We start from the raw sequence: 24,169 nt of genomic DNA on the forward strand, positions 1-24,169 counted from the left end.
GCTGCTAAGAATTTTTATTGAACTTTTTTCCACATTGATTTTGTTTCTATTACTGTTTTGTTTCTGTTTGTTTCTTTTCTATTTAACTTACTTTTATAGATGCCTTGGTGGGTGGGTGGGTGGGAGCGAGGGAGTGGAGGGAGGGGATGGATGGATGGGAGAATGAGGGGTTGGGGTTGTATTGTTTTGGTTGTTATATCTGAAAATCTATCAAGTTAAAAAAATAAAAAATAAAAAAGTAAAGAGTAGACACTGAGCTATACTCCGAAAGACCAAACAACTATTAATACTAGTTATATTGTATTGCACATACCAGGAAAGTGGATGAGTTGAAGGAGGCGATGGAGATGGAGTAGAGGATCTGGGACTTCTTCAGGGCCTTCAGTTCTTTCTCCCTGTATCCCAGGACCTGCTCCAGAAAGGCCTTCTCCCATGCATAGAACTTCAGAATCTTGATCCCGTTCAGGATCTCGTTCATCAGCTTGATTCGCCCATCCATAAACTTCATCTGTACCTCCTAGGGAGAAGCATTCAAAGACATGGTTAAATAGATAGTCGGCCCTTCTAAAAAGAGGGAAGAGGACAGCAACACCACAAGAGAACAGCACAATAAGAAACCTATAGAAGTGTTGTTGCACCAGCATATTACTCATCTCAAGATGGCGCAGCAGTGGATAGTAGCCGTCTTACGGGCTCCTGACCAATTCTGCTATTTTGTATTTTTTGTTTGTTTGACGAAGCATGTGACAAATAAAATGTGGTTTAATTGGATTTTATAGACATAGAGTTGTCAGTTACAGCTGCCAATACTTGTCAAGTAACAGCTAATGTTGAGCACTCTACAGAAGTATGTACTTGTTTAATTTAATTAGAATTGTACTGTGTTACAGTATTGAACACAGTTCTTAACACTTAGCAGTTTTACGACGAGGAAACAACAAAGCGGCCAGGAAAGCGGTCAGTGACATTCTACGACTGTAAATTAGATTAAAACAGGCATTATTGCCAAAACTGTCTGTTGTTTTTCCAAAAAACTAATGAAAAATATAGCCTTTTATAGCCCCTTTTTTTCTGTGGTTGTTTTTCATATGCATAACATGGTGGAGACATCCATCCAACCCGTACTCCCACACAGCTCTGCATCGGCTATGTAAACCAGCTGTGGCATCCCCGACCAAACATGCAACATCACATTCTGATTTGGCTACTGCCATGGGTTAAAGTAGCCTGGAAAGACATTCTGGTCCCAGATATTTTTGCACTGAGGTCAAAGTGCACATGAATCTCCTCATAGGACAAGTCCGTACCTGCAGTTTGCTCCTTTTCTTGGCGATGAATCCGTTGAGTGGGAAGATGAGGATGACGGTGGCAATTCCGGCTAGCGCAGATGGGCCTAGGTGCTGTAAAATGGCATTGTTTTACACAAGTCATCAAAAGCAATGTTTGTTATAAATGAGTACCAAAGAAAACATATGTCCATCATCAATGAGTACCAACAAAACAGAAGTGATAGTGCCATCCATACCTGCCAGAGGAAGAAGAGGCAGAGGGCGATCTCGATAGGAGCCAGCCACACTGCGTTGAAGTAAACCACAAAGTCCATAAGCTTCTGAGTGTCGGCAGATACCAGGTTGACGATCTCCCCCACTGTGCACGTCCTCCTGGATGCACTGTTGATCACCAAAGACTAGAGGAAAAACAGAACAACCTCAAGTTAAACCTCCAGTAAATGAGTATTATGTAACACTTGGTTTCAAGGTTTCTTAACATCCATAACCTCTTTTTCCAACTTAAATAAACCCTAACTTGACAATTAACATATTTATTTTTCAATGTTTTTTTCTTGGTCTTTGGAAAAATAATATGTTAATTGTCGAGGTATAGTTTATTTACGTTGGAATTTCAAGCCTGCCATTAAGAGCCAATGTTTACAACGTGACGCCCAGTCACCCACTGTCTACTGGTTGGCACGACGACGTACCTTTCTGTAGACCAGTCCCATCACGGCTGTCTTCACTCTCATGCCCACGGTGAAGCAGGTGTACATGTACTGGTGGTTGAATAGGGACTGGAGACAGGACAACAGGAACATCAGGGTAGCGTAGAAGTAACCCTTCCACAGGGGGGCGTCTTCTTCGTTCATGAAGCCCAGAAGAAGACTGTTGGAGAGGGGATAAGGGTGAAAGAGAGAACATGGTAATATCATACAGTACTTCCGGTGGATACGTTATGCTTCATGTTTCTGGAGCCTTTTCAGCATACTCAACTCAAGAGTCTTATTCATACTATAAAACATAAGCCTATACACCGAACATGGACACTGTGCCACTGCCAATGCAGTGCATTTAATGGAGTCATAAGCACAGACAAGTTACTGTTCTCTGTCAGCTTTGTTTACCCCTGTCATGTTCCTTCACTTTCACTGCTTTGCCATGCAGCCCTATGCAGACTATGATCATTAGTGTGGCCGCAGGGCCTGCTGGTCGACACAAAGCCGTCTCTAGTTGCACAACAGTGCTCCTCTTGTGGCTGGGCTGGCCTCAACACTTGGCTAGTGGCTCTCTTATTGTGGTCCACCAGAGCAACCTCAACCTTTCTGCCGTTTAGAGCCTTCTCTTCACTCTCTCTTTCCTTCCTTTCTTTCTTTTCTTCCCTCCCTTAAGCTAAGCTAATGTCCTTGACTCGCCATGTTAGGGCAGAAAGCTGTGGTCTCTGACTCCTTTCTCTTGACTGTAATTAACACTTCCACCAAGCCATGGTTGTGCAACAACAACAAGGTTCCTGTCTAGACTGGCATTGGGTGCCAGAGATGGGGTCAAGCATGGCGGGTCCAGTTTAAGGTTGCCAAATTAACATTTTAGTATGTATATCAATGTCAAGGGCATTGGATATAGACGTGGAATCTGTCTGACTTGCAAGGGATTATTGTGTCAAGTGCTGCCCAGTTTACGATGGCTGCTTTGTTTACGATGTGATGCCATGGATTTTTGGGAGCTTAGTCTCCTGTGTAGAATTAACGTCAAACCCTTAGCCATTTTTACCTGAGCACCTGAGGGATGGCAAACATAAAGAAGTCGTGGAAGATGATGCACATCGTCCCAGTAAGGAAGTAAGGTCCGAAGTTCCTGGCCAGTGTCCTCAGCAGACAGAAGCCGGAGCTCTGCTCCTTCTGCAGCTTCCTGAGTATCTGGGCCTGGTCGGGCAGTCTGGTGCCCAGCGCCACGCCTGCCGCCATGGTCTTCTCCTGCCTGGATAAACAAACAGACAGAGAGGACATCTGGGTTTGATGGCCCTACATGTTGCCTGTTTTATTTTATATGAAACAAAGGGATGAAAAAAATTCAACAACAGTCATTGTTGTTCATTTGCCACATCTCCGATGCAAAAATGTGAAGAGAAGACTTTTCAGCAGCCATAAAAGGCATTATCCTGCTCACACGTGAGTAGAGGAGCGCTTAACGCAAGGTTTTGGATTTTAACAATGGGATCTTCAAAGCTAGTGTCTCAACGTTACAGTATGCTGTCCTTAGGGGACTTCTTCTGACCTATTTTCGGACTTAAGCTGTCTCGCTAAGGGACACTTGTTTTTCCGATTACAACTACACAAGCTCCTCAAGTGACCTCGATCATCTAGAGTTCTAGGCAGACACTATTCTGAAGTTTAACCACAATGTCAATGTCATAAAATTAAGTTGATTGATTCCTGAGTCTCTGAAGCTTCCGGAGACACCTGAAACCCCACCTCTTTAAGGAATACCTGGGATAGGATTAAGTAATCCTTCTAACCCCCCCCCAAAAAAAAAAATATATAGATGTACTATTGTAAAGTGGTTGTTCCACTGGATATCATAAGGTGAATGCACCAATTTGTAAGTCACTCTGGATAAGAGCGGCTGCTAAATGACATAAATGTAAATGTAAGCTACAGAATTAGTTTGGCGAGAGTATGCGTATTGTAATTGGTTCTTACTGTTGCAGTTTGGTGCATTCTGTTGTCCACTCCTCCTCCAGATCAGAGATGATCTTGTCCGATGTGTCCTCTTCCCTCAGGTTCCACAGGTCTCCAGCTTCCAGAGGGGTACGATAACCTTTAACCACCAGCCTGAGGGGAACAGCGATGATAAGTTGAGTGTGCAAATTAAGAACACCTTCCTAATATTGACTTGCCCCTGGTGTCATGGAAAGAGCATGTGTTCTTCAGGTTTTGTACACTCAGTGTATAAGTTATTCACAAACACCCATGTACATTATAAGATTTACAGTATAAAAGATTTTTCAAACAAGTCAACATGTTGTTTGAGAGTTTCATTAAACCATCTTACCCAGTAAACCACCAGAAGAGCATCTTCGACAGGAAAGAGGCATCCTTGACTGGACATGGGTTCTGAAACAGATTAGAGGGTGAATGTCACTGACTTTGACCACCATGTAAATCTCTCAATGTTTAAAGGCTTTGGTAAAACATAGGATTCCTCTGTGGCTGACTTTAATGGTTCTATGATGTGCTTGTAGAGTCTATTTACTGGATGCTAATGAGTTTAAACAGCATGATGCAGTAAGGTGGTCCTCAGTGGAAACTGCATGTGTAAATAGCTGGAGACTATGGACAGGAGTAAAGCGCGTAAACAGTTAGAGTTAATGTTGGAGCTAGGGTTGGGAGGAGAATTTGAGGTCCATGCTGGGTGGTAACATGTCGTCACTGTGGCACCATGCTGAACACACACACCTACACACTAGCAATTTGTGCTCATGCTCGATCTTTGGCAACCTCTCTTCCCTTTACCGCCCCCTCACCGGAGGTCCTACTCTGTCTCTCTCTTTCCATCTCTCTCGCTCTTCCTCTCCATCCCTCGCTTTCTCTGTTGTTGTGACTGACTATGAGAATCTCTGACCAAGACGTGGGGAGAGTAGAGAACACCCTAGGGTGTGGCTCTTGCATCAGGCTGTGGCTTCCAGTCCTCTGAACCTCACTACCGCTGGCCGACCAGGACAGATACTGTGAGACATTTCGGAGTTTTCTGGGACAGTTTGTTTTTCTCTCAAGATGCAGTATCATGTCATGTCATGGACTATATAGGCTTCACTGTAGCTACCACTACCAAAGTCAAGTTGATTAGAACAGGAGTTGTTATAGTCGCTATGGTTGTTTGGTTGGAACATGATTCATCAGTCTTTTTTGATTGTACTGACCGTGAGAGAGTATGATTCCGTAAACCGCAAAAATACAGAACTGCGTTGGTGTAGTAGTGGTGTAACGATCGTAGCATGGTTCATGTGGTATCTGAGTCATGTGTATGGAATGGACAGAGTAGACAACACACATTCATTCATTAATTCACACTGTCCTCATAGGAAAGTGGGCAGAGAGAGGAAGTGAATCACTTCAGCTTCCACCAAAAGGGAAACTCAGTGAGTGTGTTGACAACGAAAGTCGAAAACCACAAGATGGCTTCTATTCTCAATCCCAGTCTCTGCCCAAGCATTCTCTCATGTTTTGGAAGGAGAGAGCATTTTGACGGAAGTGAAATATAGCCCACGTTCTGATCTAATTCCTACCTTGACAAGGACGGTTTTTCCCTCTGGAGGCTGGTCAGCGAAACAACACAGGAAGAGCTGGGCCAGTTGGAGTGAGAAGTAGGAGAAAAACGCTGTGTATCTCACAATATCGGTGGTGATACCCTGTTAAAAAAGAAAACAGTGAATATTACATGATTTGCCTAAGTAAATAAAGGTTAAATAAATACAATTGTCAACATTATCGTTGTAATTGCATTTCTCATGCAACATATAGTTGTGTAACCATTTGTGGGTTACTGAGACATGCATCTCTTGAGTTTTAAGACATAGGGAAATGGGTTGGTTACACACAGCATTGGAACTGTGGCATCAAGGAAATCATGTTTCAATTGAAATGCTCTGTCACAGCTGGTAAACAATGTATCATTAATTGCAATACTTTTTATTTCATCAGTGTGGGTTTGCATGAGTTTGTCAAAATGCAAGCTTTTCTTCTCAGATAAAGATTTCAAGATTTCCCATACTTGAACTCAACATAAGGCACACTATATAGGACAGGATATGGTTATATGCCACGATCACAGAGAGACTCAATAAAGCTTATTTTGAACCGTAAAGCGAAATCGTGGTGAAAAACCAAAGTCTTTAATACGTCGCTTTATATAAATGAAGCAATAGTAAAAAGCTCCCTGCAGTCACGCTACGACCCATATCTGTAAATAGAGAGATTGTGGGTGAAGCACACACAAACCAACCCTCCCTCCCTCTTTCTCAATGGAAGACAGCCAAAACAGGGATATTAACCACATATTATGTGAAATGTGGTTTTCACATGTTATTCTTAACTTATAAGAGACCAGCAGGCCTGTTTTTGATGGCCTATATGTCAACCTAATGTTTACTCGTTTCCCTTTGTGTGAAAGTTAGAGCCATAGTAAACGGCAGTTGGAGTGATTTTGACATTTTAGTCATTTAGCAGACGCTCTTATCCAGCCCTTACAGGAGCAGTTAGGGTTAAGTGCCTTGCTCAAGGGCAAAATAGTTTTCATCTAGTTGGCTCAGGGATTTGAACCAGAGACCTTTCGGTTACTGGCTCAACACTCTTAACCGCTAGGCTATCTGCCGCACAGGTACGACTTATGATCAAATCAAATTGTAATGGTCAGATGCTTCATAAACAACAGGTGTAGTTTTACAGTGAAATGCTTATGAGCAATGATAGCTTGGCTATGTACAGGGGGTACCAGTACCTAGTCGATGTGCAGGGGTATGAGGAAATTGAGGTAGATATGTACATATAGGTAGGGGTAAAGTGACTAGGCAACAGGATAGATACACTGCTGCTATTGTCTATTACTGTATGTGATGTGTGTGTGTGGCGAATGTGTGCCTGTGTGTGTGGGTAGAGTCCAGTGTGTGTGCATAGAGTCCAAAATAGTGCAAAAAGGGTCAATGCAGATATTCCGGTTAGCTATTTGGTTAACTATTTAGCACACTTATGACTTGGGGGTTGAAGAGGTTCAGGAACCTTTTGGTCCCAGACTTAGCACTCCTGTACCATTTGCCATGCGGTAGCAGAGAGAACAGTCTATGACTTGGTTGGCTGGAGTTTTTGACAATTTTTAGGCCCTTCTGGTATAGAGGTCCTGGATGGCAGGGAGTTCAACCCCAGTGATGTACTGGGCCGTACACACTACCCTCTGTAGCGTCTTGCGGTCAGATGCCGAGCAGTTGCCACACCAAGTGGGGATGCAGCCAGTCGAGATGCTCTCAACGGTGCAGCTGTAGAACTTTTTGATCATCTGAAGGGCCCATGCCAAATCTTTTTAGCCTCCTGACAGGGAAGAGGCATTGTCGTGCCTTCTTCACAACTGTGTTGGTGTGTTTGGACCATGATAGGTCCTTAGTGATGTGGACACTGAGGAACTTGAAGCTCTCGACCCGCTCCACTACAGCCCATGTGAATGGGGAAATATTCGGCCCTCCGTTTCCTGTAGTTGTTGATGACAACCTCACACTATGTTGCGCCCAGAGTGCAGATGGGGAAAACAAACTAGATCCGGCCGCATAGTGAAAACAGGGTCAGGATGGTATGGGGCTAGGAGTGGGTGGTAATATATGCCTGTAAACATAGGTCAGTTGGTCTGACCAACGAGCCGAGGGAATTGGGTCTGCAAAACCAAACCAAACATGAACTCTGTACACTCAGACCTTTTAATGTTGTTGCTAGTCTACCAGAAGAGCTGTCTCAAAGTTCTTCTCTGAGATTGTCCAAATGATCAGTGCTGGTGGTGGCCATGTGTGTGCACGTTTGATAATGTGTCCGTCTATACACTTGAGTGTACAAAACATGCTCTTTCCGTGACAGACTGACCAGGTGAATCCAGGTGAAAGCTATGATCCGTTATTGATGTCACCTGTTAAATCCAATCAGTGTAGATGAAGGGGAGGAGACGGGTTAACACAGGATTTTTAAGCCTTGAAACAATTGAGACATGGATTGTGTATGTGTTCCCTTCAGAGGGTGAATGGGCAAGACAAAATATTTAAGTGCCTTTGAACGGGGTATGGTAGTAGGTGCCAGGCACACCGGTTTGAGTGTGTCAAGAACTGCAGCGCTGCAGGGTTTTTCACACTCAACAGTTTCTAGTGTGTATCAAGAATGGTCCACCACCCAAAGGACATCCAGCCAACTTGACACAACTGTGGGAAGCTTTGGAGTCAACATGGGCCAGCATCCCTGTGGAATGCTTTCGACACCTTGTAGAGTCCATGTGCCGATGTATTGAGGCTGTTCTGAGGGAAATAGGGACTGCAACTCAATATTAGGAAGGTGTTCTTAATGTTTTGTTCTTCCGGGGTATGTGACTGTGTTGAGAGGATAATACAAATACTGTATTTCCCAGTAGGTTGGTCCCAGTAGGTGTTTGCTGGCTGCTCCTGCCTATAAAAGTGGTGCTGATGTGCCTCTGGTCTGACCCTGGGCTGCCATGTTGGGTTGTCTCACCATCACTATCGGTTTTACCTCAGAGCTGTCATTACCGCTGGCCTAAACACTACGTGTGGTAATGTCATACTGGAGGCGATAAGGATGTGATATGGATGTGTGTGTTTCTAAAAACGCGAATGCTGTTACCGCTAGGACAAAATACGAGGACAATGATTGCAGTGTCTGTAAAGAAGAGACACCGGATGAGAGGAGGGGAGTTTAGCAATCTACACAGGCTTTAGGGAGACAAGGGAGACGAGAGTTGGCGGTGTCTGTCATCCGCCCTGCCTACACTACAGGGTTTCCTCTGTCTACTTTGGGGAGGCAATGCATTTATACCCAAGTCATGCTAAGTCTAGACTAGAAAACACTTGGTTAATTTTGTGGAGTTACGAATAAAGCACAGCAGGCACAACAGAATCTCTATATCAAGCAATACGCTCTCTAGTCTCTAAATCTAGACTATGGGTAGACAACCCTAGACCCTAGACAACCCTTCAGGCAAACTGGTTCTGCGGGGTCACTGAGTGAAAACCTAAGCAGACATAACAGTCAGGATGTAGGCGTAGCATATTCATCCAAGTAAATTGTTTCCTACGTTACAAAATTACTGTGTGTCATGACTGTTTTGACAGTAGTCTCTATTAACCTACATTCACATAGCGTGTGAGAATAATCTTGACTACTTGTAACATCAGTCATGCAGACACTGAATATGTTAGTGCCTGTGTCATCACACCTGCTTCTTCTCCCATAGACCATGGAGAATAAAGTAATGTTCTACTACTACCATACCTCGTACATAACCAGCTGGATCTTTGCCCGTAGGGGCACCAGGGAACACACCACCGCCAGGACCCAGAACAGGAAGAGGAAGACGGAGGAACGACAGCCTCGTATCCTCTCCAACTGGATGATGCATATGGCCAGGACCTGAGGAGAGAGTGAGAGAGTGGGAGAGAGAGTGCGACAGTGAGTGAGAGTGAGATTAGCATGACTTGCATTATCAAATCAAAGTTTATTTGTCACGTGGGCCGAATACAACTTACAGTGAAATGCTTACTTACAGGCTCTAACCAATAGTGCAGAGAAAAAAAGGTATGTGTGTGTGTGTGTAGGTAAGTAAATAAATAAAACAACAGTAAAAAGACATTTGAAAATAAGAGTAGCAAGGCTATATACAGACACCGGTTAGTCAGGCTTATTGAGGTAGTATGTACATGTGGGTATGGTTAAAGTGACTATGCATATATGATGAACAGAGAGTAGCAGTAGCGTAAAAAGAGGGGTTGGCGCGTGGTGGGACACAATGCAGATAGCCCGGTTAGCCAATGTGCGGGAGCACTGGTTGGTCGGGCCAATTGAGGTAGTATGTACATGAATGTATAGTTAAAGTGACTATGCATATAAGATAAACAGAGAGTAGCAGCAGCGTAAAAGAGGGCTTGGGGGGGGGGCACACAATGCAAATAGTCCGGGTAACCATTTGGTTACCTGTTCAGGAGTCTTATGGCTTGGGGGTAAAAACTGATGAGAAGCCTTTTTGCCCTAGACTTGGCACTCCGGTACCGCTTGCCATGCGGTAGTAGAGAGAACAGTCTATGACTGGGGTGGCTGGGGTCTTTGACAATTTTCAGGGCCTTCCTCTGACACCGCCTGGTGTAGAGGTCCTGAATGGCAGGCAGCTTTGCTCCAGGGATGTACTGGGCCGTACGCACTACCCTCTGAAGTGCCTTGCGGTCGGAGGCCGAGCAAGTGCCATACCAGGCAGTGATGCCACCGGTCAGGATGCTCTCGATGTTGCAGCTGTAGAACCTTTTGAGGATCTCAGGACCCATGCCAAATCTTTTTAGTTTCCTGAGGGGGAATAGGCTTTGTCGTGCCCTCTTCACGACTGGCTTGGTGTGTTTGGACCATTCTAATTTGTTGTTGATGTGGACACCAAGGAATTTGAAGCTCTCAACCTGCTCCACTACAGCCCCGTCGATGAGCATGGGGACGTGCTCGGTGCTCCTTTTCCTGTAGTCCACAATCATCTCCTTAGTCTTGGTTATGTTGAGGGCTAGGTTGTTATTCTGGCACCACCCGGCCAGGTCTCTGACCTCCTCCCTATAGGCTGTCTCGTCGTTGTCGGTGATCAGCCCTACCACTGTTGTGTCGTCAGCAAACTTAATGATGGTGTTGGAGTCGTGCCTGGCCATGCAGTCGTGGGTGAACAGGGAGTACAGGAGGGGACTGAGCACGCACCCCTGGGGAGCTCCAGTGTTGAGGATCAGCGTGGCAGATGTGTTGCTACCTACCCTCACCACCTGGGGGCGGCCCGTCAGGAAGTCCAGGATCCAGTTGCAGAGGGAGGTGTTTAGTCCCAGGTTCCTTAGCTTAGTGATGAGCTTTGCGGGTACTATGGTGTTGAACGCTGAGCTATAGTCAAGGAATAGCATTCTCACATAGGTGTTCCTTTTGTCCAGGTGGGAAAGGGCAGTGTGGAGTGCAATAGAGATCGCATCATCTGTGGATCTGTTTGGGCAGTATGCAAATTGGAGTGGGTCTGGGGTTTCTGGGATAATGGTGTTGATGTGAGCCATTACCAGCCTTTCAAAGCACTTCATGGCTACGGACGGGAGTGCTATGGGTCTGTAGTCATTTAGGCAGGTTGCCTTTGTGTTATTGGGCACAGGGACTATGTTGGTCTGCTTGAAGCATGTTGGTATTACAGACTCAATCAGGGACATGTTGAAAATGTCAGTGAAGACACCTGCCAGTTGGTCAGCACATACCCGGAGCACACGTCCTGGTAATCCATCTGGCCCCGCAGCCTTGTGAATGTTGACCTGTTTAAAGGTTTACTCACGTCGGCTACGGAGAGCGTGATCACACAGTCGTCCGGAACAGCTGATGCTCTCATGCATGCCTCAGTGTTGCTTGCCTCGTAGCGAGAATAGAAGTGATTTAGCTCGTCTAGTAGGCTCGTGTCACTGGGCAGCTCGCGGCTGTGCTTCCCTTTGTAGTCTGTAATAGTTTGCAAGCCCTGCCACATCCGACGAGCGTCGGAGCCGGTGTAGTATGATTCAATCTTAGCCCTGTATTGACGCTTTGCCTGTTTGATGGTTCGTCGCACGGCATAGCGGGATTTCTTGTAAGCTTCCGGGTTAGAGTCCCGCACCTTGAAAGCGACAGCTCTACCCTTTAGCTCAGTGCGAATGTTGCCTGTAATCCATGGTTTCTGGTTGGGGTATGTATGTACAGTCTCTGTGGGGACGACGTCCTCAATGCACTTATTGATAAAGCCAGTGACTGATGTGGTGTATTCCTCAATGTCATCGGAAGAATCCCAGAATATGTTCCAGTCTGTGATAGCAAAACAGTCCTGTAGTTTAGCATCTGCTTCATCTGACCATTTTTTTATAGACCGAGTCACTGGTGCTTCCTGCTTTAATTTTTGCTTGTAAGCAGGAATCAGGAGGATAGAGTTGTGGTCGGATTTACCAAATGGAGGGCGAGGGAGAGCTTTGTACGTGTCCCTGTGTGATTACAACGGACGGTGAAAGTCAAGCGAGTGATTTGAAAGGAGAGACCCCCGACTGAGGACTGGCAAGCGAGTCTACTTTGAAACTCATTACTTTGAAGATGAAAATTAATCCCTCAATAAATCCTCTGTGTCAGCATTCACTGTCATTCCCAGTAGTCTCTCTGGGTCTGAGAAGAAAGCTGAGAAGAATCAATGGCTAAATAGAAAATATTTGTAAGGATTGGATTTGGCTTTTGTTGTTTTTGGAGAAAGAGGTTAGATTGGGATTCCCCTGACCACAGACGCATATGTTATCCTGCTGACTTCCTTCAATAAAACAACAGATGTATAGTACTATGCCCTCCACCCCTGCTTCCTTCCATCCCTCCGTCCATGCATTGCTTTTTGCCTTAATTGCACTACATTTATTTTCTCTTATTCAAAAACGTCTCTGAACTCTTCTATTTTGTTCGAATACAGGCTGTCATTGTAAATAAAATAACATTCTTAACTGACTTGCCTGGTTAAATAAAGGTTTAGTAAAATAAGTAGATAAAACAGGACTGATTCCATGTTTTCAGGCACCAGTGTCTAATCGAAAAATCCCTTTTCTTTCCAAGGACTGTTTTGGCTGTAATTATCTCTGACTGTCTGTAGTTTGGTCAAGTTGAGAAGTTATAAAGCCTCGCCTGCTCATCACTAAAAGGAGAGTGTGGTTATAGAGTTGCATAATAGATACCATACTGGTTCCATCAGATCTTAAAAACTGTCCTGTTTTTAAGCAACCAGCCATGATTATATAACGTTTGATAGATCAACAACACCATAGAAACACTATATGTATGCTATATAGTGGAGATAAATATGGTGATTGTTGGGTTCATTTTCAGTTTCTACACATATTGCCTGACTAGCCACATTGCAGGCAAAGAAACGGCCTCCAGCCTCATAATTACCAGTATAAACTCTTGATAGATCAACGACACCATAGAAACTAGCCTGGTCACAGATAGTTTTGTGCTACCTTGATAACTCCTAAAGGTTATAGTGTGGCAAGACAGCACAAACAGATCTGGGACCAGGCTAGGTAGAAACACTGTATAGAAAAATATCTATGCTGTGTGGTTGGATGTCAGGTTCATTTCCCAGTTTCTATGCTGCTTGGCCTATTGCCTAACTAGCCACATTGCAATTAAGAAATGTCCATTCCCTTCTGAGAGGAACCCATTTCCTTGAATGGAAGTCAGTGGGTGGAACTAAGTCCATTACTAAAACCTAACTCCCTACCTAGTAATTATACAGGACGTCTGGGGCATTGGGGCGGAAAAATAACTCTGCGTCATGGTGTCGCTGATTACAGCAGATGGCGTGGCTTGCAAGCAGCTCTCATGGTAGGAAGGGAGAGCGACCATGACCACAAACCGGGGGTGAGTCTGTTGAATTTTTAAAAATTCCCATACATTGACTGTATATGGGTCGATGAGGATGAGAAGCAAGCAAAATAACGTAGTTTCTTTTGAACACATTGTTCCTTAGCTTTACGTATGGGAAACCAGGGGGTGGTGACTGCCGTTATGGTTCTGTGTCCAGAAAATTATTGGCCTTCGCTTTTTATTTATATACCAACCAACCAATCAACTGTAAATATCATGGCTGGTTAACTGTAGCAAGGTCTTGGATTTCAAATCCGGGTCCCTAATGTGATAAAAAAGTGACCTTTTTAAAAATGGATGCCTTGTGTACCTGGTACAAGAGATGCATTCAGTATTTCTTCACCCAAACAGTTGCTGATATTGACCTAAGAGTCTGAGGTGACCACAGGTGGGCCAGGCTGTCTGATTTGGAGGGACTGAGTCCCTGCAGCACTTGTGTTCGGCCTCTGAGGGAGTGGGGAGTTATGGGTAAGGGGGTCATGGCTCTGTGAGTCAGCTACAGGAGGCACACTGCCCTACATCCGGCCTCCTCTGCTCCTCCCTCTATTCCCAACCCCTTGCACCTCTTCCTCTGTCTTAAATCTGACGTTATACCCTCCCCGCCTAGTAGTAAACAGGACTTTATTCTATCTAGCTGGGCCTCCCATAGTGCACTACACTGCTCTCCACCGACGCTCTTCTCAGCCTGATCCCAGTACTGTAAATCAGTGGGGAGGATGATTTGAGAGTACAGTATGTCTTTGTAATCATTGTAAAAGTTGTCACACAGTGTTTATCGACAGAGGTCATGGAGGGCTTTACTTAGCCCCTGCTCTCTCTAAGAGTAAATCAGGAGTAAACGACTCAAGCTGCTGCTATACGCATGCACCCCCAGGATCTTCTGTCAGGGAAGCCTCTTTGTTCACGATTGCTCTCCCCATCTACTATGTCTCAGTATTGCCTCTTGACTTCTCTTCCTTGACAGCAGATCCTGGGGGTGCATTAAACATATATATATAATGTATTTCACCTGCTTAAATAAAGGTAGGGGGGGAAAAGCACCCCCCGGGATCTACTGTCAGGGAAGAGAAGTCAACAGCAGATACTGAGACATAAACAGTAGATAGAGAGAGAGAGAAATCGTGAAGAAAGAAGCTGAGACAAAGACATTGGCTGATGGTTACAGTACTTACCACAGTCAAGCTGCGTATGATGGGACTGAGGAGGAAGACCATGTGGTTTTGGATCTCATGACTCCTCTCCAGAAGAATGTAGAAGAACTCCACGAAGCCAAATGAGGCCAGGAGGAACCCCAGCACCTGGAGGATGGACAGACACAGGGAGGGAAGCAGAGTGAGGTCTACAGTACTGTCATTGTGATTGATTAAACGTTTTGGTTACTGGGGAAACCAGAAACATGCATCTTTTGCACCTATATGACAATCTGGACATAGACTCTCAAGAGACTCTGGAACTGTCAATCCATATTGTCAAGCCGCATGTCTCCATATTGTAAGTATTTTATATACTTTATACAGACTGAAGTACAACCACATGGAACATAACAGTGGAAAGTGAGAAGGGACCAAGACATTTAAATGTACATGTAACCCTCTTGGAGTGCCATGTATGCCATCCTATAAACTCTTACGTTCGTCCCGTAAACTCTCCATGCTTTCTTGATTACTTTCTAAACCTTCAAGTCTTTTCCCCGCTGTTATCCTCTCTTCTTGCTCGCTAAGGCATGAAATTGTCCCCGGCCGGCCCTATATAAACACTAACCATGTGGTGCTTGGTTTTCACAGTACTTCACACTCATATTAGTTTATGGCAGATATGGTCGGTGCACTCGAACACTCGCCTGGTCTTGTATAATGTTAATGGCCATACCATGTATACTCTTGCGGTTTGGTTTAAGGCTGGTCTTAAGGCTCAGGACTGGTTGGTGCAGGCTGGTTGTACTTTCGGGTTGAACCGTTGCACTGAATAACACTACAGGAGCATCCAACAGTGTGTGGGTACTGGGTATCTATTTTTCTTTCATGACTTTACTTTTTGTACCCTGCATCTGCAGGTCACTGGATGTGCTTATAAACTCAGGCTGGTTTGGCTCATAGAGATAGAATGACTAGAATGGACAATTCAAGTCACTGTTCTGTGATCATTGGACCGACCGTTGACCATATTGGGATTCTATGGGTTGGCTCACCGTCTTGGCGGTGCAGAGAGTGGAGATTCGGATGTATCCACAGTCATGGCAGTAGAGTTTGAGGGCGTAGAAGGGCGCCAACAGCCAGAGGTAGACGCACGGGAACCAGACCAGCACCGTGTTCTGGAAGCACTCTGTCAGGTCCGGTTTGTCTGTGTACCACGTTCGATTCCAGTCCTGGAAAAGACAAAGATAGACCCGTTAATATGCAGTTTCAAATTAGGATGGTAGAGAGTGGAGGAGTAGGTTTCTGCACCATTCTCTGCACTGAGTAGAAGTCATTTCTTTCTTGACTCAATACAGATTTACATTTATGAAATGGAGGATTGTTCATTGTTCTCATGAGTTCATTTTAGGTACATAATTTCTCATTCAGTCTCTAAATTGGCTGTGTTCAAATAAATACTACTCAACCAATTTTGCTCCATGCTTCACCTACTGTACTGTCAACTTGAGGAACGTCAATTTGATATATCAGTCTAACAGTTTACTCATGTCAGGGTATTAGCCTAGTGACAGATTCAGGGCAAGGATTGTTAAATGAACTGCTTGAAGCAGGGCTGAGTCCAGTTCAGTGAAACTGGACGCTGGCTACAGTATAATGTCCCGGTCTGTGTATCTAGGCAATGGAGAGTGAAACCACAGCAAGTCAACATAATCTGTGTGCGTTGGTTGGATGGTTGGAGCTTGGGAGTTTTGTCTTTTTTTCTACAGAGCTGAGTCAGTCCTGGAATATTTTAACCCACGGCTCCAGCACGTTTAAAAACTTTCCCCTTTGGAAGGGCGAAGTCAGTCAAAATATTACAGTACATGATGACGATACAAACCCACTTAGACGACAGTGGGATGTATTCTGTTTGTGCCGACCGAAGTGTGTACTGTTGGCCGAAGTTGCCAAATCCACATTTCGAGATTGCATCATGCAAGCCTGCAGCCCCCGGCGACGGTGGGCTGAAAAGGAAGTCTGACTGTAAAAGCACCAAAATACTCTTAGCCTCTAAGTGCTCTGTTGTACTCTCACCTCTCCCTGTTTATCACCTCTAAGCCCTCTAACGAGGGGCTGGGTGTCTGGCTGCAGTCTGCATTTTGGAGGAGCAAGAGGTGCCTGCCGAGTCGCGAGAGGAAGTGGGTTTAACTACTATGGTCGGCTGGACTTGTTGAGCGGCGGCAATGAATCATACACACACACACACACACACACACACACACACACACACACACACACACACACACACACACACACACACACACACACACACACACACAGCAGCTTGTAGCAGCGGGGCAAGGCAGACTCCCACGGGCATAAGGGAGAGTGACCACAATTCATAACAGCTGCATGTTGGGTCATTACACAACAGCAACACCAAATGTGTTACTATACTGTAACAAATGTGTTATTAATTTCAGTTTAGTTTATCTATCCCACAAGAGGCAATTCTGCTCCTACTACATAAAATACTCCAGATCATGTGTGAGGAAATTCATCCACCTACTGAATATTTTCTCCGTGTAACAGGTATTCTTCTGAAGTGCTAGATGGCTATTGACTCAATGAGTGGGAGTCTTTTTCACAGTCTCTCCTTGGCTCCTGTGGTCAATTTTTGGCCTGCGAACAAACACTTTTACAACTTTTATATAAGAATCGTAAGTTGTCAAACAAACTCAAAAGCTTTTTCTTGGTCACCTTGCTCAGCGTTTTCTGAATTGGCTACAGAAGCTTCTTCCAGACCTTGGTTTGGATGGAAATGGAAGGTTTATTTTTACCTACCAAACGTAGTGATGTGAGCTGAGGAGAGAGAGCCTGCATGGACTGTGTTGTGCACCTTTCAGTTATCTGAGAGAAATTATACATTCTGATTCCTTTTTGATATCATTCAATTCTTCACTGTAATACTTTACGTCACTGCAAGCATAAATGTGTCCAAAGATCTCAACCATTTGGCATATGGAGTGTATGTGTTAGCTAAATTGGATCTGTTCATTGTCATTTAGAGAATGTTGTAATTGTCTCGACAGGACTGTTCATCACTGCCTTTGTCACATCTCCCCAAATTGCAGAGTAGTTTTGATTTAAAATAATGTTTTCAAAACATGTTGAATTGCAGGGTTTCAATACAATCCCTCCAGTTTGCAGAGTAGGTGTTGTCTGAACCACACCTCTCTTGCTGAATGCAGGATTCTCTACGTCAAATTGTTATTATCCACAATGCAAGATAATAACATTTGATTGATATGGGATGAAATAATTCTCTTTTCACCTTTCAGCTCTTTGACTTGAACTGTTACCAAAGTAAGATTATGGTTTTGATGTAGCCGCACTACTCTGAAGGGTAAGGGCCCCGGGCCCAGGGACATACGTTGCCATAGAACACATAACAGATATGTAGTCATTTTATGTTTCATCACCTGTAAATGTTTCATTTGGATGTTCCAGTGTTCTCCCATTCACAACATTCTATGTTTATGTCTTGTCCCACGTTGGAAACTTTGTTAAAGAGGCCGCTGGCACAAGATTAGGTCGGCCACCTTTGTATACAGTTAGATTGGTGAGCTCTGAAGGGACATCGACTGATAATGGCCATGTTTTTTCTGGCTTTGTTGGCAATATAACGCTTATGGCATGTTACTTGGTAGCAGATTGTTCTAGAAGTAGCAGAATGTTCTAGAAGTATCAGACTGTTCTATGGATGAAATCTCAATTAGTGTTTGCATGTCTATTCCTGAATAAGACTGACATGTCAATATCAGGTGTGTGAAAGAGAGAGAGAAAGAAAGAGAAAGAAAAAGAGAGGGGGAATAGAGAGAATGACACAGGGAGAGAGCGAGAGAGGCACAGAGAAGGAAAGTGAGTGATGACAGGCGATTGACTGATACCTTTCTTCCTGGATCAATGTCATTCTCCAATTTTCAAATAAAAGTACACTTACATCAACGCTAGTTCACATGTGTATCTGAATAAGGCTGGCATGTGAGTAGCAGGTCTGAGTGATAGAGAAAGAGGGGGGTAGAGAGAGAGAGAGAGAGAGAGAGAGAGAGTGAGGGAGGACAGGGGGATTGACTAATGGCTTTCGAGCTGGATCAGGGCCATTCTCAAGTTTTTCGAATCAAGATACAGAATGTGGAGCTTTGCTCCTATGCGTACTATTAGGGATTACCGGAAGCTGTCCACATACTGATTGATTCACATGCATTGCTGTACTTGATATTCCCAGATATCCTTACATTACCTACGTTAGCATCACATAGGATGCTTACGCTCTTTGAGACTCCAATTCTCGTGCTCAGCGTGGTGTCACTATCCATGCCATCATTCTACTTAGATTACAGCCAGCACTCTACTTAGATTAGAATGCATGTCCAATACATTGATTTCTTCATTAAGTGGTATGCTAGTGTGGATATTGGAACCTCGTAACCTAAGGTCTTTCTTGGCAAGGATTATTCCTGTCTGCCTATGTGCCCTAAGTGCACTTACATAGGTGCCTATGGCTCTAATGTAATTTGAGAAAGGTCAATGCAGACGCTGTGCAACTGTACCTTCCTTGTACCGCAGAGAAGTCTACCTGGAAAGTCTTCAGTAACCTAACTTTGAAAGTAAACTTTCGGAAACGTATGCCTGAACTCTGTAGGTTTAAATGTGTCAACGTGTGCATGCTGGGACAGTTTGAACCGAACTCTTTCAGGACAATAAAGTCAACCACCAATGAGCACCTTAAAGGAATTGGCAGAACGTTAGTAAAAAAAGACAATCCTACACAGTACACACTACTCTGCCAAGATGCATTTAACCCTGCAGAACAATACATAGTCCTGTCACAATAATTGCATGATACACTATATATACAAAGTATGTGGACACCGCTTCAAATGAGTGGATTTGGCTATTTCAGCCACGCTCGTTGCTTACCGGTGTATAAAATCAAGCACACAGCCATGCAATCTCCATAGACAAACATTGGCAGTAGAATGGCCTTACTGAAGAGCTCAGTGACTGTCCCATGTGGCACCATCCAACAAGTCAGTTCATAACATTTCTGCCCTGCTAGAGCTGCCAACTGTAAGTGCTGTTATTGTGAAGTGGAAATGTCTAGGAGCAACAACGGCTCATCAGCCGTGAAGTGGTAGGCCACACAAGCTCACAGAATGGGACCGCTGAGTGCTGCAGCATGTAGCTCATAAAATTTGTCTGTCCTCAGTTGCAACACTCACTACCGAGTTCCAAACTACCTTTGGAAGCAACGTCAGCACAAGAACTGTTCGTCGGGAGCTTCATGAAATGGGTTTCCATGGCCGAGCAGCCGCACACAAGCCTAAGATCACCATGTGCAATGCCAAGTGTCGGCTGGTATGGTGTAAAGTTCACCAACATTGGACTCTGGAGCAGTGGAAACGCGTTCTCTTGAGTGATGAATCATGCTTCACCATCTGGCAGTGCAACGGACGAATCTGGGTTTGGCGGCGTTCCAATTCATCCAAAAGGTGTTGGATTGTGTTGAATTGCTTATGTTTCTAGCTCCAACAGTACAGTAATACCTAATAGCACAAAACAATACACACAAATCCCCAAAATATCAGAACGAGCAATGTCAGAGTCCGAAATGGTGTGTATAGACCGTATGGAGAGTATATGAACAGAAAAGGTGTGTACAGCAGTAGTTATATAGGATTCAATGACTATATACATATGGCAGCACTATGTACATAGAGCAACTGTCTCTAAGGTGCAAAGTAGAGTACCGGGTGGGAGCCGGCTAGGAAGAGTGACTAAGTTCAGGACATGGTACTGGGCGGAGGCCGGCTAGTTGTGACTATTTAACAGTCTGATGGCCTGGAGATAGAAGCTGTTTTTCAGTCTCTTGGTCCCAGCTTTAATGCACCTGTACTGTCTCCACCTTCTAGATGGTAGCGCGGAGAACAGACCATGGCTCGGGTGGCTGAGGTCCTTGATGATTTTCTTGGCCTTCTTGTGACACTGAGGGCTGTAGATGTTCTGGAGGGCAGGCAGTGTGCCCCGGTGATGCGTTGGGCTGACCACACCACCCTCTGGAGAGCCATACAGTTGTGGACAGGGCAATTGCCGTACCATGCGGTGATAGCCTGACAGGAGGCTCTCAATGGTACATCTGTAGAATTTCTTCAGCCTCCTGAGGTTGTTGTGCTTTCTTCACCACACTGTCTGTGTGTATGGACCATTTCAGGCTGTCAGTGATGTGCACGCCAAGTAACTTGAAGTTTTAGATCATACCCCAAAGATCATACTCCCAAGACATGCTATCCACCTGTATCCAAACTCCTGAGACTCGATCCGGAATTCTAAATAATGTCACGGGTCTGGGTTGGCTCTGATATGATTGTCACGGGTTTCGGGTAGGTGGATATGAGTGAGAGAGTGAGAGAGTGAGAGAGAGAGAGAGAGAGAGAGAGAGAGAGAGACACATGTGTAGCTTGTTGTTGTTGGCCAGTCATAAGTCAGCAAAGCGGCAATAGGCTACAGTCATAGAGCCTCTGTGTGTGGCAAAAGTTAGGAGATTTCTAATCAATGGAAGATGGAATTAAAAGTTAAAGGAGAAGGACATGCTACAATGACCAAGAGCCAACATGTAGACTTCTGCTTAGTATTCTGAATGGAGTTGTTGTTATTTGTAACTGTAGGATGAGAAAACACATGCACTGCAGCCTCAATTAGCCTAGCTAGCTAAAGTTAGTTAGCTTTAATAGCTTCTCCCGGTTTGATGCCGTCAAGACAGGTACTACATAATCATGTTTGATGATAAATAACCTAGCTATGGCAGCTTTTGTCTACTATAGTGCGAGTCGGCTTGTTGGTTGGTTGCTGTCTCTTGTCTCTCACTCCCTGCGTCACTCGCTCACAGTAAGGCCCCTCCCCTGCCCAGTAGAGTGGCACCTCTCTCTCCCTCCTCTCGCACTTTATCAGCTCTGGTTAATAAAGTAGCTTAAAAAAGGGCTTTTCTGCCGCTCCCATCACTCGGATCGGACCTGTTCAGGATTCTACCAGGTCTATATGGAAAGGGTCTAGTTTTCCTCGGGTAACTTCGGAACGGATGTATATTTATGCAAATCGGATATGGGTGTGAAATCCCCAGGTCCATTTTGTAATGAGTCCAACGTTTTGGACCCGTGAAGACCTCTATTGCTAACCTCTCACCATTACCAATAACAGGGAAGGTTAGCATTTTTTTGGGGGGGGTATGATATGTATGCCTCTAACTTTCTCACTCATCATTATTCATGATTCATTCAGGATTATCCGTAATCATGGTAGCATCCACATTTTCCGTTGTTATTTACTGTAAAAGCAAGTCCAAATGACACAATACATTATTTACCATTGATATCTATTGGGCACAAAATAATCTGAAACACAACCAAAACAAACTGCAAATGCATCCCACAAGTTTGGCTGCATCATGTTATGGGTACGCTTGTCATCGACAAGGACTAGGGAGTTTAGGATAAAAATAAATGGAATAAAGCTAAGCACAGGAAACATCCTAGAGGACCTGGTTCGGTCTGCTTTGCAACAGACACTGGGAGACAAATGCACCATTCAACAGGACAATAACCTAAAACACAAGGCCAAATCTACACTGGAGTTGCTTACCAAGATGACATTGAATGTTCCTGAGTGGCCTAGTTACAATTTTGACTTAAATCGGATTGAAAATCTATGGCAAGACTTGAAAATGGCTTTTTAGCAATGATCAACAACCAACTTGACAGAGCTTGAAGACTTATGCAAAAAGACTCACTGCCAAAGGTTTTATTTGTCATACATTTTTTATCAATGTTAGAATTTTTCTTCCACTTCCACATTACATAGTATTTTGTGTAGATTGTTTACCAAAAATGACAATTAAATCCATTTTAATCCCACTTTGTAACAGCAAAAAAAATGTAAAGTCAAGGGGTGTGAATACTTTCTGAAGGCAATGTATTCTAAATAGATTTCAAACAGTTGACTACCGGTACTTGCTCAAACAAGTGAACTTTTGAACATGAGGTCCATCATGCACTCACCCATAGAGGATCCAGGCCACTGAGTTCACAAAAGGCATCCATCCACTCCCCTTCTCCTTCCTCCTCACTTCTCTCTGGAGTAGAATATCCCTTCTCAGGATGGGCACAGATACTGTATGAGTGAGAGAGAGTGTCTGTGTGTAAGACTCCTCTTTCTGAAGTAAAATATCTCTGCTCTCAGGTGTAGGCTAGTCACTCAGTGTGTGTCAGTGTGAGACTTCTCCTCAATGAAGGCACATTGTGTGTGTGTGTCTGTGTTAAGGTTCACTGTGTGTGTCTGTGTTAGTATAATACTTATGTTAGTGAAGCCACTCCAGTGTTCTAGTGTTCAAGTCAAGTGTTCCTCTCCTCTCTCTCTCTGACACCTTGTGCTCTCTCTGTGCTCCTCCAGCAGTTCTGAGTCCCTCTCTGTGTCTCCGCTGTTTATGTGTGTGTCTCCCTGTTAGGTGGGTGGAAGTATTTCTCTCTCTCTTTCTCTCCCCTCTTTTTCTCCAACGTCTGCTGGATCTTGATCAAAACACCACAACTTGCTACTCCCCCTTGATAGGATGGCAGTCTGTTCCACACCCAGAAACACTCCTCTTGTCCCTCTCTCCCTTCTCCCTTTCTCCCCTCAACACCCGTCCTCTCACTGTAGTAAAGTAGCAGCTTTATCTCCCTCTGTGACCACGATGAGTTTTGTTTTTGCATTGACACAGTCAAGTAGGTGCGATTTTCAGAGTTCAAAGTTCATTCCTGGCCCCTTGCTTGTCCTAATAACCTAGATATGTATGTCCAGCTGTTTGACATCTATGTAAACAAAGGACCATGGGAATGCCATGAATTTCCTACCAGCATTTAGGTGAGAAACACTGAGCAAGAGCGGAACACACACACATATATATATATATATATATATATATACACATATACACATATATATACACACACACACACACACACACACATATATATATATATATATATATATATATATATATATATATATATATGTATGTATGTATGTATACATACACATGCACAATAATGATTTATTTGAGTGTAGTTCATAGCCGTGCCATGCCACTCTAGCTAACCACACACACACACATGCAACAGTAGTCTATCAGTGCCCCAGCCAGCACCATGGAGTTGACACAGAGAGAGAGGGTGTCATTTCTGAGATATATAGCCCTCCATGATGTTGTGTGGAATGCAGCAACTTACTGATTCGTTTTTTGGGGTGTGAATTCAGAGAGGTGATTATGGAGAGTGTGTGTGGAGTTGGAGGGTGTGTATGAGGAACTTTTGTGAGTGTATATGCATGTGTGCTTGTTCATGCATGCATCTCTGTGTGTGTGTGTGTGTGTGTGTGTGTGTGTGTGTGTGTGTGTGTGTGTGTGTGTGTGTGTGTGTGTGTGTGTGTGTGTGTGTGCGCATGTGTGTGCGTGTGCGTGCGTGCATGTGCGTATGTGTGTATGTGCGTATGTGCTTGCTCATGTGTGTGTGTGCGT

At 44.3% G+C, this 24,169-nt stretch overlaps 1 protein-coding gene and 1 long non-coding RNA gene across 2 annotated transcripts in view; one reads left to right on the top strand and one right to left on the bottom strand.

The window, feature by feature from the left end:
* Positions 1 to 4,288, top strand: part of LOC123725464 (uncharacterized) — a 16,526-nt gene extending 12,238 nt beyond the window's left edge. Inside the window, exon 4 of the long non-coding RNA XR_006757940.1 lies at positions 4,051 to 4,288. This is a non-coding gene — a long non-coding RNA (uncharacterized lncRNA). The remainder of the gene's footprint in view (positions 1 to 4,050) is intronic.
* The window catches only part of LOC106564615 (multidrug resistance-associated protein 1), a 36,416-nt gene extending 13,277 nt beyond the window's left edge, over positions 1 to 23,139 (bottom strand). Inside the window, exons 1-12 of the mRNA XM_045691143.1 lie at positions 22,677 to 23,139; positions 15,636 to 15,812; positions 14,620 to 14,745; positions 9,302 to 9,439; positions 5,557 to 5,679; positions 4,323 to 4,384; positions 3,971 to 4,102; positions 3,042 to 3,248; positions 1,982 to 2,159; positions 1,526 to 1,687; positions 1,308 to 1,400; positions 314 to 517 (exon numbers count right to left, since the gene is read on the bottom strand). Of these exons, the coding sequence (XP_045547099.1) occupies positions 314 to 517; positions 1,308 to 1,400; positions 1,526 to 1,687; positions 1,982 to 2,159; positions 3,042 to 3,248; positions 3,971 to 4,102; positions 4,323 to 4,384; positions 5,557 to 5,679; positions 9,302 to 9,439; positions 14,620 to 14,745; positions 15,636 to 15,812; positions 22,677 to 22,718 (1,644 nt within the window). The 5' untranslated portion in view covers positions 22,719 to 23,139. The remainder of the gene's footprint in view (positions 1 to 313; positions 518 to 1,307; positions 1,401 to 1,525; positions 1,688 to 1,981; positions 2,160 to 3,041; positions 3,249 to 3,970; positions 4,103 to 4,322; positions 4,385 to 5,556; positions 5,680 to 9,301; positions 9,440 to 14,619; positions 14,746 to 15,635; positions 15,813 to 22,676) is intronic.
* Between the last annotated feature and the right edge of the window lie 1,030 nt (positions 23,140 to 24,169).

This window comes from Salmo salar, chromosome ssa12 (genome assembly GCF_905237065.1).
Source record: "Salmo salar chromosome ssa12, Ssal_v3.1, whole genome shotgun sequence".
NCBI classification, from domain to species: Eukaryota; Metazoa; Chordata; class Actinopteri; order Salmoniformes; family Salmonidae; genus Salmo; species Salmo salar.